At 41.9% G+C, this 19,084-nt stretch overlaps 1 protein-coding gene across 1 annotated transcript; it reads left to right on the top strand.

The window, feature by feature from the left end:
• Nucleotides 1-16,699: 16,699 nt before the first annotated feature.
• Nucleotides 16,700-18,245, top strand: LOC110850497. Its single transcript, XM_035852140.1, has 4 exons — nucleotides 16,700-17,088; nucleotides 17,388-17,488; nucleotides 17,549-17,819; nucleotides 18,044-18,245. The coding sequence occupies exons 1-4, from the start codon at nucleotides 16,821-16,823 to the stop codon at nucleotides 18,115-18,117; spliced, it is 714 nt and encodes a 237-aa protein (XP_035708033.1). The 5' UTR covers nucleotides 16,700-16,820; the 3' UTR covers nucleotides 18,118-18,245.
• Nucleotides 18,246-19,084: the final 839 nt, after the last annotated feature.

The raw sequence follows: 19,084 nt of genomic DNA, 5'->3' as shown, positions 1-19,084 counted from the left end.
TACAGATGTCGCCCCGAGGCGGAAAGAGACTGGGACCCCTAAGGTCTCGTTGGAAAGGAGGGTACGGAGCTGTGGAGATGGGAGGGTGTTGAGCCAGACCCCCGCGTACTTGTTGCGCAGAGATCGGAGTCGGGCAATATCTTCCCGGATAACTGCCAAATCGGAAAGTTGGGACAAAGTCTTGTCCAGAATGGGACGCTCCCGCGCGGCTTGGACTCCTCTGACGGTTTCAGGTAGGAGGTCCGTCAGGCCGAGATCCGTCCAGCGCTGCACCCCCTCTGCCATGGAGATGGCTGGGAAGGAGACGTTCTACGTGGGGCAGGACGCTGTGGGCGGACGCAATAAAACACGGTATCGCCACATCCACGGCGTGCCTGACCCCGAGGCCGCCTTCCTTCACGGGTAGGGAGGACTGCATCCATGCAGCCTCCGAAAGAGTACAGTTGAGGATCCCCTCGAGCGCGTCATTAAGGGTGGCGTCGTAGTGGGCAAGGGCATCCATCTTTCTCGACGATGGGGCGCAGCGGAGAAAGTAGATGAGTCAAGGGATGGAAATTGACGCGCGGAGCAAGAAAAAGGCCGAGTGGGCCGAGAGACCGACGAGTCGTTGCGATAAAGTAGCCAGTTGTTGGGTCTTCATTGCCAGGACAACCTCCAGCGCTTCATTAGTGAGCGGGGAGCCCAGTAACATCGAAGGTTCGGGGGACATCAACTGAATCCCGGGGGCTACTTGCTGGAATTGCTGGAAAATGTCGATTGCCTCCTCCCGCTCCGCCCTCAGGATCCCCACTTCGCATTTGTCGTGGTTGAGGTGGAGGCCAACTTCGCCGCTCATCCTAGCAACGGTTGCTGAGCCCTCTAAGACCTTGTCCGGTGAGTCCCCCATGGCCCCATCGTCGAGGTACCACAAGTTGAGCTAGGTTTCCACCGCCTCGACGATGGGGTGGACCACAAGGGAAAAGAGGGCGGGGCCCAAAGGGTCCCCTTGTTGGCAGCCAAGTAGGGAGGGAATGGGGATCATCCCGTAGAAATGCGACGAGGGGCTGGCGAAGCACTGCGCCACGAACGGAAAAATTGACGGGAACAGGTCGCGGACAACCTTGAGAAGCGTGTCCCTCCTAATTTCGTCGAAGGCGTTCCTGAAGTCAATTTTCAGGAACGCCTATGGGGAGGTGTGCCACACCTGGTGTGGGCGTGGTTGTAGTAGATTCGGGCAGCGTGGGCGCCGTTCTCCGCTCCACCTTTGATACCCATCCCTAGTTGATGGGGGGAAAAGTGCTGGACCAACTGAGGGGTAATTCTTCCCACGACGATCTTCGCGGCTAGTCGCCGCCACGTATTCCCCACGGCGATGGGTCGAATCCCTCCCGACTTCTTCTTTAACGCTGTAAGGGACGCTCCGAGGAAGAAGGGGCAAAAAGTTGACGGGACTCCACCGCTGAGGATCTTGTTGAGGAAGGCTCGCATCGCCTCAGTGAGTTGGTGGCCCTCCTCCCCTTGAACACACCCCAAAAGGTCCTTCATGATTTGGGGTCTCATCCCGTCTAGACCCCCGGCCGACCCTGGCGGAAAAGAGGAGATAGCCTTGAACAATTCTTCGTCCAGCAATGACGTGATTCTCAAGTGGTGGTGGGATATTGATTTATTGGGGGTGGGCCGGGTGCTTGGCGAGCAGCGCGGCGAGGGTTTCGTCGTCAGACGGTGCGATGGTGTCGTCGGAGCATGCGAGGCGGATTGCTCCCTTGATGTCGCCGTCCGCGAGTTTCGCCTCCACTTTCTTCGCCGTCATGTCGAGTGGAGGTTTGTTGGAAGATGGACGCGGGATTGGTAGGGCACGAGGGATTGAGAAGCCGGCTTCCCATCCCGCTGTATTATTCTTGACCCAAGTGGTCAAATTCTTGACACGGTCCTCCTTCTGGTGGACGGGGAGTGTCGCATATGGGAAGCGCAACAGCTTTCCCCAACTTTCTTCGTCGCCTGACTCCGTAACTTGCTCCAGAATCTTGGTGAGGCACTGCGCCACAGGTCTCCTCGCACCTCGCGGGACTCTTCGCAAGGTGGGTGTGGTGGTCTTGAGTCGCGCGAGGATTTCTCCCCAATCGTGTTGTTGTTGTTGGGGCAAAGGTGGAGGTGCATCCGCCCACTGGATGCTATCGTAGCAGTAGTGGGACTTTTCTCTGGCTCCAACGCGACGGGTCGTGGAGTCGGGGAAAAAGCTCTTGATATATTTGTCGAGGGTGACTTCGGTGACTCCACCCTCCCCGCTCTGAGAGACAAAAACTTAGTAGCGGGTTAATACGTCCGCCTTCTTCAGCCGAACTTGATGTTGGGTGTTGGGGTCGACAGCTACGAAGGAAGTGCGCACCCATTCCCGGGCTCAACCTTGGGCAAAATTTGACTTTTTTGTTGATCAACTATCAAATTAACCAACGTTGGACGATCAATGCCCAAAAGTTGATTAATTTTTCCTCGGCAGTTGAGTAAAATCAACTCTCCTCACGTGGCGTCTTTATCAGCCACGTAAGTGCTGCCAGTTGATTACATCCAGTCACAAAAGCAATAAATTGGCTTCTCTTTTTGCAAACTCGCCAAAAATTGACCCAGCAACGATACCAATTGATACCAATTTCTAGAAGCACGGTAAAGCATCATACAGAGGATTATTTATGTTCAATTATCGATTAAAATCATTACATTGAGAGGCTATTGATGTTTAGGGGCACTAACTTGATAACGCATCATCCGATCCGACTAAAATTGCCAATCTTATGCGGTTCCATCAACGTCCTCGCTATGAACGCCTTGTCCCAAACGGAAGATTCGAACAGTGACGACGTAGCCTCCTACTCCGTTTCACCTTCTCTCATTGTCAGTCGCAGCGCTTCCCGTGCCTCTCACACCTTCAAACTGTTTCCCAAACCGAGTTTTTGATACATAATTAGCAGACACTCGGTCAACGTTCCAGTCCCGAACAATCCACTGACCGGATTCGTCATATTGTCCAACTTCTTAACCACCTTCTTGATTGCCCACTTCCGCACTGCTTCCGGCACTAGGTTATCAACCACCCCAAGTAACGAGATAAGTCTTCTGCACATCGCGTGCAAATACGGATTCTGAAACGGTCCAATGAACGAATCGTCTAAAACGTTGTCTTTATTGATGAACAGTTCTTCAAAATCCGTTACGACGGGAGAATTCTCGGCTAAATCGACACTTCTTGACACTAACACGACCGTAAATCCCAACCTGCCGAAACTCCCGATACTGTAGGTACTCACGGATGACCATGGCGGGATTAAGAGCGCTTCCAGCGGGATACTTTGCCAAGCTATGATTCTGGTCAGGGTGGCGTAAAGTTTTAAAAGGAGGTTCATCCGCTCAGCTCCGCCGTGACGAAGGATTTGGTCACGAGCACGGGTGAGAAGTGACGAGTTTTTTGGGACACCCATATATGTCAGGGCGATGTAGGCTTTGACAGTTTCGGTGAGGTCAAGTTTATCCTCGTCGGGAACAATAGGCCAACCGCCGTGGGGCAATTGACGATTGGTCAGGTAGGTGATGACTTTGGCTTCAGTGGCCGGACGGGGAGGTTCTCCGATGAAGCGGAGGGTCATGACGAGCAGGTGATGTCAAAGGTGTGCACCTCAGTGCCGTAGTTCCAGTGACCGATGGACTTTTGGTAGGCGAGGAAGGTTTGAGTGGCGAGGAGGAGGGCGGATTGGAGGAGGGAGACGAGGTGGTGTGGGGGAAAGGGTGGGGTTGACAAAATTCACTCATTTTTGGGCTTTGTGTAAGTAGTGGTGATTGTTTCCGGTTTTGATCGTAACTCCTGTCACCTGGAAATAGAATGTTAGAGAAATGTTAGTGAAATAGAGAAATTCTTTAACACTGACCGTATTTTCACGCATTTCGCAACATTAGTAGAAAAATACTTTGGCAAATTTCGCAAGGTTCGCAAAAAAATGCTTTGGCAAACTTTGCAACGTTCGCAAAAATATACTTTGGCAAACTTTGAAAAATTTTGATTGAAAATTAGTTTGCACACTAAAAATAATTCGGTATTAATTCAACAAAACATTGTCTAAACCCTTATCACCGCATTGTGACACATTTATCCCACCTTGTGATACAAGTCCACCAAGACAGTGAAAAATTTACACCGCATAGTGGCAAGCCAAACCAAATTAACACCACGAAATTTACACCCACGTGACTACACCGGGTTATATGCAGTGTATGCTTACTTATCCCATAGAGGGGCAAGAAAATTCGCAAAATTTGGATAATTTTATTTAGCGATGCGAACTTGCGAAATATTGACACATTAATACCCACATTATTCAAATACAACTTTAAAATTGATATTAAAAAAAATCTACCTACTTTTCAATCGAAAAAAATTAAAATTAGAAAATAACAATTCCAACTTGTATTTTTTTACTATGGCTGAATTCCCATCGTCGAGATATTTTTCTCCTTAATTTAAAATTGCGACTGGTCATGGTCACTCCCATGGCGTGATATTTATACATGAACTCTCGCACAGGTAAAAAATTGCTTTTCTGGACCCCGACTTTTAACAAGTACGTCATCTTGTCCTCTAATTAAAATGTTGTGCTAGGTGGAGAAAAAGTAGACAAAGATGGAGTGATGTGTCTACCTCATTCCATTGCATGACAATAAGTAGTACTAGTGTGAAGTTGGCCTCCCACTTTTTATTACTTCAGCCGAAGATAGCCGGTTAAGCCGAATTTTACCCGAAAACTTCGGATTTCATTTTCAAGCAAATTAGCACTAACTTTTGGACCGGATTAATTACCCCTGACATTGTTCTTCAAAATGCGTGTAGTGGGAATTCATGCGAAGACGTAGTTTGGCCGAAATACTCGGACAAAATCCATACAAAATTGCATATGCATAATTACATCTGAAATGTCACTCTTTTCGGATTTTATTTTCAAGAAAACTAGCACTAACTTTTAGAGCACTAGCACTAACCGGACTAATTTAAAAGATTACCCATGACATTGTTCTTCAAAATGCGTGTACACTCTTAGCAAACTGGTAATAAAATTTTAATAACAATCTTTACCAAGCCCCTGGTAAACAGAGTTGTTCCGCAGTGGTAATAATACTTATTACTAGGTTTATTACTGTTTGGTAAAGACACGACTCCACGTGTTGGTAATATTCTTTATTACTCATTTGGTAAAGATTTATTACCGCGCAGTAATGGTTTTCAACGATTTGGTAACAATAATTTTTACCGTCATAGCGTGAATTTTTACCGAGGCGTAATAAATTATTACTGCTGTGGTAACGAAATTATTTATTACCATTCTGGTAATAATTCTTTACCATTCTGGTAGAGTCAGATACTTGTACAGCTTGGTAATGATCTAGTAATAATTTTATTAAGAGTGTAGTGGGAACTCATGCGAAACCAGATGGCCAAGCATGTCCAGATGGTATACTCTACACGTTCAAAAAATGTCTGAGATAAACCACCCTCCAAATTGCTCCAAAGATTACTTTCAATGAGACGAAAACACATTATTATATTTTTCGCGCAAAATCCTGACCAAAATTAATAATAAAATGACTATAAAAATGCTTAATGAAATTAAATGGCGAAATTTTCCTACTCAAACGACTTCGTGTATCGTATACGTCCCAAAATTGGGGTAATTTTTATTCTATCAATAATCCGTAATATGTAATATTTATATGATCCGGCAAATGCAAGTTTTTGCGACTATGCACAGTGGGCCAGGTATCATATATTTTGGCCAAAAATACAATTAAGCCTGAATGTCTCAGGTAGCCCCATAAATGGGGTACCATTTGAAAGGTCTCGGCTGGAGGATTCAGAATATATATACTTTGTGGGGTCTGGGGCTACCCCCTGAGTATTTAGAGACCGAAGAATATTATGGAGTTTACCAACGCTGGAAAATCTTCCATCCCAGGTCCCAAATGGGGGCGGAACACTTGGTATGTTGTAGATCTTTAGAAGTAGAACAAAAGTTAAATTACCCTTTAGGTCGAAATCGCCCTGCTTGACCTTGTTTAGGTCGGCTGGTCGAAGGTCACGGATCCCCACAAGCGAGGTATCGTTGGAAATGTCTCGACGAGGGGATTAAGAATATGTATACTTTGTGGGCTGTAATGCCACTCCCTGACCAACCAGTTACCGGAGAAAATTTTTGAGTTCTCCCCATCTACTGCCAGGTTGGCTCTCAATCTACGACTGTGTTAAATTCTTGACAACTGAAAACTGGCATTCTTCGCTCGAACTTTGGACCCCGAAGCAAGGTCAAGAAGGTTGATTTCGACCTAAAGGGTTCGACTCCCAGACATCTACAATATATCAAAAAACGGTGGAAAAATATCTAAGGGAGATTGTGCCATGTTGTCCGTGCGGTGTCCTTTCTCCATAGCACAGTGGGCCAGGGCATGTGATTTGGTGGCCATTAACTGAGTGCGAGCTTCAGAGTAAATTCTATACCAGATGAACAGAGTATGAAGCCATTAACATTGTTGCAAAATGTCATCAATTGATGAACTCCAGGTTAAAAGTAACAGGGTTCCAAGGTTCAGAGAAAGCATTGGAGTAAGTGGGCACAAGTTTCGATAAGCGCCACCGCTCGCCACCGGCTGCTCCGGCTGATTTTTTGCCATTATTATTTCCTTTTAGTCTTGTTGTTTGCGAAACAGACCCGACATCGTCCACCTTTTTGAAATTTCAAAAATTACGGAGTCGTAGGGTGCGCCTAATTGGACATATCATATGCAAAAGTGTTAAACAGTTTTAACGCCCGTGAAATGTCTAAATAATACTGTCTCCTTCGCAATAAGTATTGAACTGATTTTGCCCCAGCCTCACCCATAACAGAGCGATAGCATTTAAGGGGACGGTGACTGAGTAAGGTGCCAACGTAACTCATGTTTCACCTTTTTTTCAAATAGCTGGCATTTGAACAATATTGGATGGATTTCCTTCTAGATTGATGAAAAATGATCTGAATGAGTTGTATTTACAGATTCGTTACGAATTTTGATTTTTCGCCATTTATAAATATTTACGCTCTAACGGCAGAAGTCATAAGGCCAAATCCTCATAGCCCCATAAATGGGGTCCGTTGGATAGGTCTCGGAGGGAGGATTCAGAATATATATACTTTGTGGGATCTGGGACCACCCACTGAGTATTTAGAGACCGATAAATCTTTTTGAGTTTTAGTTTTCCAGGTATATACAGGTTAACACAGGACGAGATTGAGAGTTAACACAGCAGTAGATCGACGTAAACTCCATAATATTCTTCGGTCTCTAAATACTCAGGGGGTAGTCCCAGACCCCACAAAGTATATATATTCTGAATCCTCCCGCCGAGATCTTTCCAGTGGTACCCTATTTATGGGGCTACCTGAGACACTCAGGCTTAATTGTATTTTAAGCCAAAATTTATGACACCTGGCCTACTGTGCATAGTCAGGATTATCTAGCTAAAACAAACAATCCATCAGACATTATCTTCTTTTTCCCTGTCCACCTTAACAATGGGTTTGACATGACAACTTACAGTGCCGCCCAGAATTGAACATCCACTTGTACTTTTCTTAGGAGGAACACTTCACAACATGCCACTCACAGAATCCGATGCCCTTTGGATATATTGTAGTACCCCATGAGTGTACCAAAACTCTGAAACAGTTTGACTCCATGGCCACATTTGCGCCCGCCACACCCACTCAAAGGTGCGAAAAACACGAAAATCATCACCTTCAAAAATTCACCAAAAATCCAGTTTTGATCGAATTTCCGCAATTTACGCATTTTCGTGATCCCAGATAGTTGTTTTATGATATCCGACACCAAAATGAATTTTTTAAATTTTTTGAATATTTTTGAAAACTTCTTGTCCAGGGGTGTGTCTTCGAAAAAATCAAAATTTCAAAAAACTTTAGTTTGATATTGGATATGATTAAGCAACTATCTAGGATCACAAAAATGTTTAAATTGTGAAAATCGGATCACAATTGGATTTTTGGTGAATTTTCTATTGAACCAAAACAGGGTATTTTTCGTATTTTTGGCACCTTTGAGTGGGTGTGGCGGGCGCAAATGTGGCCATGGCATCAAACCGTTTCAGGGTTTTAGTACACTCATGGGGTACTACAACATATCCAAAGGGCATCGAATTCTGAGAGTGGCATGTTCTGAAGTTCCCCTCCTTAGTACGACACGAAAAAATAAACTGTTGTAACGTTAGAAGTAGCTCACCCTGTAATAATGATTTCAGCGTAATTTTGCACCAATGGTGCAGAATTGGCAGATAAAATAGATACGCAATTTTGGCATAATTTTGCATTAATGATGCAGAATAGGCGGACAAAAGATATACATAATTGTGACATAACTTTTCACCAACGGTGGAAAATAAACGAGAAAAATCAATCCAGAATTTTGACATAAAATCGTGACAAATTCGAAGTAAAAATTCTAGTTATTTTTTTCGGTTCTTATACACGTTTGGTGTGTTTTGCATCTATTTGCTCAATTGTTTGGCACCATTTGGTGTTGACGACTGTTCGAGACCAATGGTGCTACTAATTTGCTAAAATTTGCACATGGGGCAAATTAATTAGCATCACTTGATGCAAAAACCTCGTGAACAGACAGACAGACGGACAGACAGACAGACAGACAGACGGACGGACGGACAAGAGGAATTCAATAGCTCCCATGCTACGCAGGGCGAGCTAATAAAGTTACAGTTTTGAAATTTTTTCTGCAATATGATTAAACTTATTAGTGACCGATCCCGCGTTTCGGATTTTTGAGGTCACTTACTGGTCAAAGGTCACAATTTATTTAAGAAAAAAATAAAAGGTCGAAAAACAAAACCCTCTGGATAATTTTTTTTCGACTTTCCAACATTTGTTGCAAGATACTACATCTAAGTAGAAGAAAAATGAGCGCTCGTATGACCGTCTACGACGTCAGGGGCGCCCACACCATCATGTCGAAAAAAATCGGTTTGGATCAATCCGATTTTAATCAGGATAAAAATCACTAATAAGTTTAATCATATTGCAGAAAGAGTTTCAAATCTGTAACTTTTTTTTTCGTGTCGTACTAAGAAAAGTACAAGTGGACGTTCAATTCTGGGCGCCACTGTATTAATTGATTGGAGTGTGTTATTAACAAATTAATAACACTGAAATGATTGTGTCACGCAACCAGTGTGTGACCCACGTATATTGTCAAACATGCCTTTTGAGACAAACGTATATAAAGCACACCACTACATTTACCTCCATACAGTCTCAACCACCACATCGCGGGAATTTATTCTTACCCAAATTTAACAAGTACTTCATCCTCATTTCTGCCTTATTGGCAGTAGGCCACTCTTCCTCACGTAAGTCTTCCTCACGCCACTAAAAAAATCATAACTAGACGCAACTATTACAAACAGTGTTTCGTTTCTTGCACTTTTCAAACATTTTTTACACTGCCAAGTGGTTTTTTTCATGTGCAAGAAATTGAAAAAAAACAGTAAAAGATGCAAGAAACTGAAAAAACACTGAAAAAACACTTTCTTGTAGTGGGTTCTTGCAAGTGGTTACTTGCATCCGAAACACTGATTACAAAGTAAAAACTAACATTGCAGTTGGAGCTAAGCAATCCTGTTCCGGTTGGGCGTACACGAGCAGCGACTCCAATTTGGTAAATCCCTTCGAGTTCGGGACTGATGCCAGCAACGAGAAAGCATACGGCTGTCGAGTTCAAAATGGGAACGAAGTAGTTCCCGGACATTACTCCTTCAGCACCCGGGGGTGCCGGATTGCTGTAGAAGGGCGGGAAATCGTGGCCACTGCAGGGGTTTTCGTTCTCGACAATGCGGGAAGTGCAAATCTTCACTTTCAGCCCTCCGAGGGCCTTCCCCAATGGGGGGGGCGATTCAAGGCGGGGCGACGGCAAATGGAGAGCCACTCTATGCGATTAGATGCCTTGCCACCATTGACGGTAGGGCGGCCCGGCTGGCTGGAAGGTATCAAGACTCAACCCGTGCAGCTGTTGGTGCTTGGGGTGGATTAGAAGTCCCTTGCAATGCAGGCTCTGTTCAATTCTTGGTTTGTGATTAAGTCAAAAAAATAAATTAGAAATAAAAATAATTAAGCAACATGTACGTGATCTCAATTCTTTTCTAACAAAATTCATTATTAAAGTTTAATACATCTTCCTCAAATGAGTTAGAAATCAAAATCAGGGCTTTCTAATTAATTTCTTAAGCTAATTAATTAGCCAACTAAATATGTAATTGGCGGTTTAGAACTAATTGTTGATTACTAATTACAAACAAATTAATCAGCTTGGAAAAATATTAATCTAGTCTAATATTTTGGCTTCACTTTTCATTTCACCCCTTGAATTTCAACGCATAATTTCCACACTCAGCCTGCTTAGATAACATTATTTTCGGTTTAAAAAAAAATAAACTTTAATTACATATTCCATTAAAAATACGTTCATACGTACGAATACCATGAAAATGTGTGGTTACGTATATAAATCGAGTCGGGTAAACTTATCTAAAATTGAGTCAAGTTCTACATTTTCGTAATATTGCGGGTGGGTTGAGGCCCTAAATGCTTTCCCATTGTCCCCTGTGCAATTTAAGTTTAGGGCGAGTTTATGCGAATGGGTGAGATTTTCTCAAAGTCATAAGTTTGGCAGAGTAAAAGCGATGTTGCCACATGTACTCTGCTCAGCCAGTGGAGCAATGCGCAATACATTGAGAAAAAAGAGAACATCGCAACAACACAAATTCTCAAATTTTCTTTCACGGGCGGCGGCACACATTTAATTCTCGGGGTGAGGAAGAAGACTCGCTTTGAGCATGTACGCCACTGTTTTACAACCCCACCCCCAGAACTTTCAAGTCAAGTCATGTAATCCTTTATTCAAGTGTCAACAAATATCAGTTAATACAAACTGGTTTCCAATCCATGACACAACTCAGCTAAATATATAAAGCAACTAAGACTAAGTTAACATTAATTATGATAATTATTATATCCTAGGTATACCAATAACTATTTAAAAATATGTAGCATCGTAAAATTATGCAGCATCGTGAAAAATATTAAAATTTAGTAATACATAAAATCGTTTTGGCGTTTTACAATTAGTAATTCACGATAAAGTTGGACAAATTTGTTATAAGACATATTCGCTTCCCACTCCAGTGGTAAAGAATTCCATAACTTAATAGCGCGACAGGTTATGCTATTCTGGGCAAATTTAGTTTTGTTAACAGGAACGGATAGTAAGGGAAACGTACGACGGTTGGTGTGATGATGTGATTAAATGGCGTAAATTCTTAAATGCATATTTAAGTAAAAACAAGTCTCTTCGTTCAGCTATGGTTAGAATATTACATTTTTTTCGAAGTTCATTAATATTAATATTATGCCTAGTATCTTTATACCTTTGAGATTTGTGTGATCGCATTTTTTTGGCTACGATTGGTAGAAAGAAATTGATCAGATATTGGTCTACTTTTCTCTGGATAGTATTAAGTTGTAAATTAAATAGCACACGTTCGAATATTTTACAATAGGTAACGATACAACTAATAGGTTTATAACTAGTTGGGCATAATCTTGGCCCCTTGCCCTTATATGAGTATGAGTATGAGTATTTATTTCGATCCTTTTGAGGCCGCTTACGGGCCCATGAAGGTACAGGCATATACAAATATATAAATGTGTAGCATGAGACGCATAATATACACTACGTGGTCAGTTTCGTAAACTTGAGATTGAAAAGTTGTTACATTATTACAAACCGTATATAAAAACAACGAGTCAGTACATATTTTCTGTACAAATGACATTGGAGATAAAAAGTCATAAATAAAACAACCGAGTCAGAACATAAAAATTTGGTGTTTAAAATATTTAGCTGAGCTGAAGATTGAGACAGGACTAAACACTGTTGACATCCTGTGAATGGAATTTGGGGCAGTTGGGTCGTTAAATGGTCGAGCGAACATGTACAGCAGCACAGCATACAGGAAGGGGAAGAAAGGTTAAGCTGCGTGACGTCACATCCGTAGTGATATTGAGAAGATGGTGTCGAGATGAGAGAATGAGGAAGGACGGCAGGAATGCATTACTCTCTGTGTGGAGATTCGTGGGAATTATCCTCCTCCATCAAACTGGATGCAAGAGGGGAGAAAGCCGAGGGGTGCAACTGGACGGTGTGGCGATGCGCTGATCGCGACCTGATCGGCGAAGTAGTGACCATGATGACCTCCCATGCGTCCCCAGTCAGCCATCGAGTTGGAGCTTTTGGAGCGTCCTCCTAGGCCCAGGGTGGGGGAGTGGCTGGAAGGGCGTCCCCCGGCCCGGCCAGTTCCCCATCGTAGCGACGTAGATGCAGGTTGTGAACAGCCAATTTTACGGGGCTGTACTCCGTATTTAATTGCACAACTAAATGTGTATCGTTGCACATGGTGAATGACTGGTTCTTTCACTTTGGCAGAGTTTTTGATGGCAATTTGGCACAATTTGTTGAACAAACTGTCAATTTCACTGGCAATCAGTAACTTTAATTCACTTAGTAAATTATCAAATACACCAATCTTATTTGCGGGTGACATGATGATACGTTATTACTTTCAACTCGATTGACTGTTGCACAGATGAAATACGAGAAGCGTAAACGAGAGCGAACAGAGGACCAGTCTGCTCTGCTCAGAGTCTCAAACGCGTCTCCCTTGCCCTTATATAGTGGCACAAGCCTGGTGGCCTTAAACGCTTGTGGGATATTACAGTTTATGAATATTAAGTTAAATAGAATTGCCAACTGAAACGCAACAATATTTGAGAAACGTTTTAATACAGATAGCGGAACATAAAATATAGATTTACTATCCTTCTTTGTTGCAATTATAGCGCAAGTAACCTCCTCCGGGGTGACAAATTCGAATGTTTCGTTAGATTCGTTAATTGAATAGTTAACGGTTAACTATACTCTCAACAGAATTATAAAATTATGAGGTTAACTGTTAACCTCATAATTTTATAATTCTGTTGAGAGTATGGGGTCCGGGATTAACTTCTCGCTAGTAACTATAAAATGAGATGCCAGGGCATCACTGACTTTAGGAGGGGAATCATATACCTCGTTGCTATTAGGGTCGACTAGCTTATAAATATTAATATTAGCAGGTTTTCGGTAACCCGTTAGTAGATTTACATTGTTCCACAGATTTTTGGTATTACTAATTGAATCTGTGAACCCTTTTTTCAAAAAGTACTCTTTAGCATTACTTAAGCTGGTATTGTAACAGTTGCGCGCTCGGATATATTTTTTTATATCAAAAGGTAATCTAGTTCGGTCTGCGACAATACGCAATGTATCCCAATGTTTACGCTGAACAGCTAAATTGGAAGATACAACGGGTTTAGCTTCGGCTTGACTTGACGTCTCTTCACAGGGGCATGTTCGTCAAGTAGTGATAAAAAATAATTATACCTCTCGAGCTCAAATTGTGGACTAATATTAATATTTGTATCGAAATGGAAGGACGAGAGTTGACTTTCTAGTAATGAAAAGTCACAATTCTTATAACAATGATAATTTATAAATTTTGGTTGAAACTTTACTCTTGCAGACTTTCGGACTAGAAAAGTCAAATCGTGATCCGAGCTGGTAAAAGAAAAGTGGCCAGCCAGCTTTACATTTAATTTGTTACTGGAATAAACATGATCTAATAGTGATAGTCCTTATAAGTTGGACCTACCATGTGTTGCCACAAACGAAATTCTTTCCCTGCATTAAATATTGAGTACGAGTCTGCATCTCGCTTTAAAAGATCTAAATTGAAATCCCCTAAAATATAATATTCGGCATCGAATGATATTAAATAAGTGTTGAGTTCGCGGGAGAAATCTACTAATTTGGCTTTAGGAGTGGCAGGGTGAGTGTAGAGTATAGCTACAAGCACAGGTTTAAAATTCGTTAACATTAACTTAATTATTTGAATCTCTGAGTTATTATAAATAGGAACTAAACATAGGACGTGTTCAAAGTTAATTTCACTTTTCACATAAGTGGTAATACCTCCGCCCTGATTGTAGCTACGATCTGACCTTATAAAATTGTAACCTTCAACTACATACATACAATCTTTATCACGGTCTGGATCAAGCTTTGACTCGATGAAGGATATAAGATCAATATTAATATTTTGGTTGCAAATGAGGCTTAATACATCGTCAAACTTACTACGAATACTATTAATATTTTGGTCGCAGATTTTCAAACCTTTCGATGTTTTGAATCGATTGTATAAGTCGTGGACGATGGATGAGTCGTGGGGTGGGGGAGGTAGGGCTGATGATTGTTCATGAGGGAAATCTTGAGTTGTGATGTCTTGGAAGTGGTGTAACGGAAGTACCTCGAATAAATTTGAGTTAGTGGTTTTCTGGTCAATAGAAATATTAATATTATTGTTATCTCCTGTTTGAAACAAGGTACAATACCAAATTCCATTCTTAATTGTCGGCCATTCGTGGTTTGAAACAGTTGGCAGGCAGATCCTATGATGAAACTGGAGACATTGGAGACACTGCTGGCGAACGGCGATAATAGAGTTGCAGGATCCACAATTCATAGTAGTTAGTCGGTTGGGTGGTCTCCGGTGTCCATCAAAATAATACAAAATTAGTGAGGATGACTTATTCTTAAGAATAGTATGGGTTCGGATTTGAAGTAATATTAATATTAATAAACTTGCCCGGCCACGTGCCGGTCGGGTGTGGCAGCTAGAAGGTCAGCGGGATCAACCTCCTCATTAACCTTGCTAGCGCAGGACCACACCCGTGGCAGTTTGTTGTCCCGTTGATTCCTTAAAGTTATGGTAGTAAGGGTGAGTCCACTTAAGGAAAGGAGGGGAGGAAGTCGGCTCTTGGGAAGAGGAGTTTCTGTGACCTTTTCCAGAGTTTGGGAGTGGGTGTGGTGATCGGTGTTTGATATAGTTAAAGGGGGGATTAGCTTTGGAGTCTTATTTTAATAAGATTCGATAAATTTCGATTCTTAGTCATGTTTTTGTAATATTAATATTCTGAGAGCCGGAGAATGTGCTCTCTCTCCGCCTCTCCCGCCCGTCTCCTCCACTTTGACCGTGAATATCTCATGGTTCCTGTCGCCGGCCCCGTTGGGAGAAACTCTTATCTGATTTGATTTTTATAGATGCTTCTGAATCTGTCAACAAAAACTGGTGCCCATGAAAAAATGGTGATCAAAGTTAACTAGGTTACGCCCCAAAAGTTTCGAATTTTGACTTCAAATTTGTTTCAAAAATTTCTTCAAAAATATTGCTGTCGTTCATAAGTTAAAGTTGTCATCGTAATCCTTTTGAGTGACTAGTTATGGGCCATGATAATTATGCAAAATAATCACATATTCATGATTATTGGAGATGGGGTTTGACTAATTTAAAAAGTGAAATATACAAATTGTTCTTCCAAGCTCGCACAGTTCATGATAGAAAAATTAACTAATTCGGTGACATGGCCCCTCTTGGTTATCTCACCCATTCGCATAAACTCGCCCTTTAAGTTTATTCAAATTATCTCCATTGCAATAACATACGAGGGGAGACTGATGAGTCATTGGAATTGTTTTTTATTAAAACGGATTTTAAAGTCTAGTGCTAGTCAATCTGTGATTTTTCAACGTAATCTCTATCTAGTTCAATACACTATTTAATTCAATGCCTAAGCTGTTTCCTTTCATCACGAATTTTTATTTCTTAAATGATTTTAACACGCCTTGCACGACCTGAATTAAATGAGGATGAGAGAATCAGACCCTACAGGTCACAGGTTTCGATATCCTTTGAGTATGATATAGTATTACACGAGTGTACTATAACCTCAAAGTAGTTTGATTCCATGACCCCATTTGCGCCCGCCACAACCCTCTCAAAGGTCGAAAACCAATAAAATCACTATAAATTCTACGATTAAAAAAAAAGTCGACCGATCCGCATGATTTTTGATACACAAGATGTAGGATGGACAACGTCTAAACGGGTAAAATTTCAAAGCTCTATCTTATCTTTAAAGATATGATTCTAGGTACTTATCAATCTCCCCTCGTATTAGTAAAGCTACATATTTATTGTTCACAGTGAAATTCTTCATTTCTATGTAATGCATCTATCCTACTTTTCGTGGCTAACACGATGTGGGCGTTGGAATTGGTTCATGAGGAAGCCACCTCCACACCTACTCCGCTATACATGTTAAAATGTGAGTAAAAGTGTTGTTGTGTGATCCTGCATAGCCTCCAAAACTTTTACCATCCAGGAATTTGAAATCATTCCACACGGCCCCAATTAGCCTTAGCTCAGTTCTTTTTATGTAACAGATGAGTAACACATTATCTTTATGTGGCAAATTTTAAACTTAAAACTGGACCACCCACCCTTGGAGCTGGTGATTTGATACAAAATGATTTTTGTATTTCTTATATTTTAATATCACGAGTAGGATTTTAATCTCATGGTTGGAATGCAGAATCTATATCATTGTCGATATTTGTATTTTACTTACTGTAGCATTGATCTCCTCTTATCAATTGTTGACAAACTTGACTGATGGGCTTTGCACACGTTCACTTTAACCACGGTGCACATCTTTCTATTCTTAACCAGCATTGACATTGACATTGATTGACCACGAACCAAGTCACGTAAACTGTTTGCGCAATCAGTATCACGTATTGTGGACATGAATAAAGAACTCGGTATAAAAGTCACCACTCAAACCGTGCAAAAATTACTTGGTTTCTGCGACTTGAACACAATGTACCAAATTTTATCCTTTATTCTAGCCTTCGCCGTCGGGGTGGTAGTTCCTCACGGTGGAATGATCGACCCGCCGGGGAGGAACTACATGTACCACGCAGGCTTCGAAGGAACCCCACCAAACTGGAATTGGCAGGCTGTCTGGTGTAACGACGTTCCTCAAGCAATCGACGTCCCGGAATCTACTTGTGGTATTTAAATATGTGAACATCTTAAATTTGGGTGTAGCTTAAGCTTTTGCTTGACACTTGTACCCGGCTAGCACTCCCTAATTTAAATATTAGGCAGTTTGTGTAAATACGTTTTTAGGATTTCCGTCACGCTCCGTGTCACTTGAGACTGGTCAAAATTTTCATAGTGTATATGGAATATTTGAAGACTAAGCCCCCCACAATTTACAAATTTGTTCCTGAAATTTTGACACTCTCAAGATATAAGGAGCGTCACGGAAATCCTAAACACGTAGCTGAACAAACTCCTTATTGCTTAGGCATGTGTGGCGACGTTCCTAGCGATCCTGCCCCCAGAGAGAATGAGAATGGAGGCTATTATGGGAAAGCAACCGTAGGCAAGAACTATACCGCTGGCTCTGTAAGAGTGACCTACTGTGATGGAATGATTAAGAAAAATTCATATTTTTTTCTGTGATAGATTATCGATGTTCGAACCGAATTCGGCGCTGCTCACTACGGATACATGGAGTTTCACTTGTGCCAAACGAGCATCGAGTCGCCAGGTTGTTTCCAGAAACTTGCAATTGTTGGAGGAAGTGAAGACATCATTCCTGAAGAAAGAATGTGCGTCCCATACCCAAACAGCGAAACTAGAATACTCACCGCCAGACTTCAACTTCCAGCTGGGGTGCGATGTAACCGATGCACGTTAAGATGGACGTATCGAACTGCTTACCCGGGATGGGGAGGTATGGTCAATCAGGGACAAAACCACCCTGGACAGGACACTGTCCAAAAGTGGTTTTGGACACCAATCCTGAAGTGTCCAAAAGTGAAAAGTGGGGTAAACCGATACAATTCATATTACCCCATCGGACACTTACGGACACTTTTGGGAAAACCCTGTCGTCAATGAAAAAATACCATGTTCGAGCCGAATTAAAAGTACTAAATATTATTTGTGCATTAACAGGTTGGCATGAGTGTGCCGTTAATCCCAACCCAGCCCAAGTGTTCCGGAATTGTGCTGACATTAGCATCCAGTGAAAACAATGGTTAATTGGTTAAACTCTTAATGGTCACAAGGCGAGATGAAACAATATGTAAATGTATATATATGAAGTAAATTTAGTATGTTATATACGTCAACGTGAAATATGGTTGTGCCAAATCTTACAAACCACAATTGTTAAAACAAAATTTTCAAAATTAAATTAAATCAAAATCAAATATGTGTATTTATTAAGGGGTGAATCCCCTTTATCAGAGAGTCTTCTTTGTCTGCCTGTCCATACGTTTCGAAAAGCTGGGCCTTGAGACTTGAAACATAAGTTCCTTGGGTCCCATCTCAGGACAAGATGGAAGATTGGCTCTTAAGGTCTCACCCTCGAGAGGGTCCACACAAAAAGTAAAGGTAACCATATGTGAAATGGTTCCGCCATTAAATTGGGTGGCTTGGGGTATATTGAATCGTATTTGAGACAGCTTTCAAACTGGACCTTTCCGCCCTATCCGTAACTTTCCAAAGCGTGGAGACGTGGCCCCTGGTGCGTTTTCGTCACAAATACCAGTTTCATTAAGATAATTTTATTCAAATATCCGTGATACCTATTTAAAAATCTAAGATTTCTCTTGCGACAAAATTGCATTTTAGTGTCAAAATTATTTTGCACGTGTTTAGCCCGAGTCAGGGCTTATGTAATCATCATGTCTGTCCGTCTGTCTGACGATAACTCAAGAACGCTTTGACCGATTTGAATGAAATTTTCCAGAAACATGTATCTGGGCAATGCAACGACCGAGTTCCAAAATGGGTGCGATCAAAAAATATTTGGACCAGTGGGGGTCATATTAGAGGGAGCGGATTGAGGATTTAGTACAAAATATTCGAACTAGTCGTAGAAGGCTGAACTTGGGCATGCTAGCACCAATGGAGGTATGAACTCGAGAAATGAAGTTAAATTTGAAAAATTTTCTAGTGGGGGGACCCTGTTGGGTGACCTTCACTTGTTTA

This window comes from Folsomia candida, unplaced genomic scaffold, assembly GCF_002217175.1.
Source record: "Folsomia candida strain VU population unplaced genomic scaffold, ASM221717v1 Fcan01_Sc005, whole genome shotgun sequence".
Classification (NCBI taxonomy): domain Eukaryota; kingdom Metazoa; phylum Arthropoda; class Collembola; order Entomobryomorpha; family Isotomidae; genus Folsomia; species Folsomia candida.
This window is presented reverse-complemented; position numbering and strand designations above follow the sequence as displayed.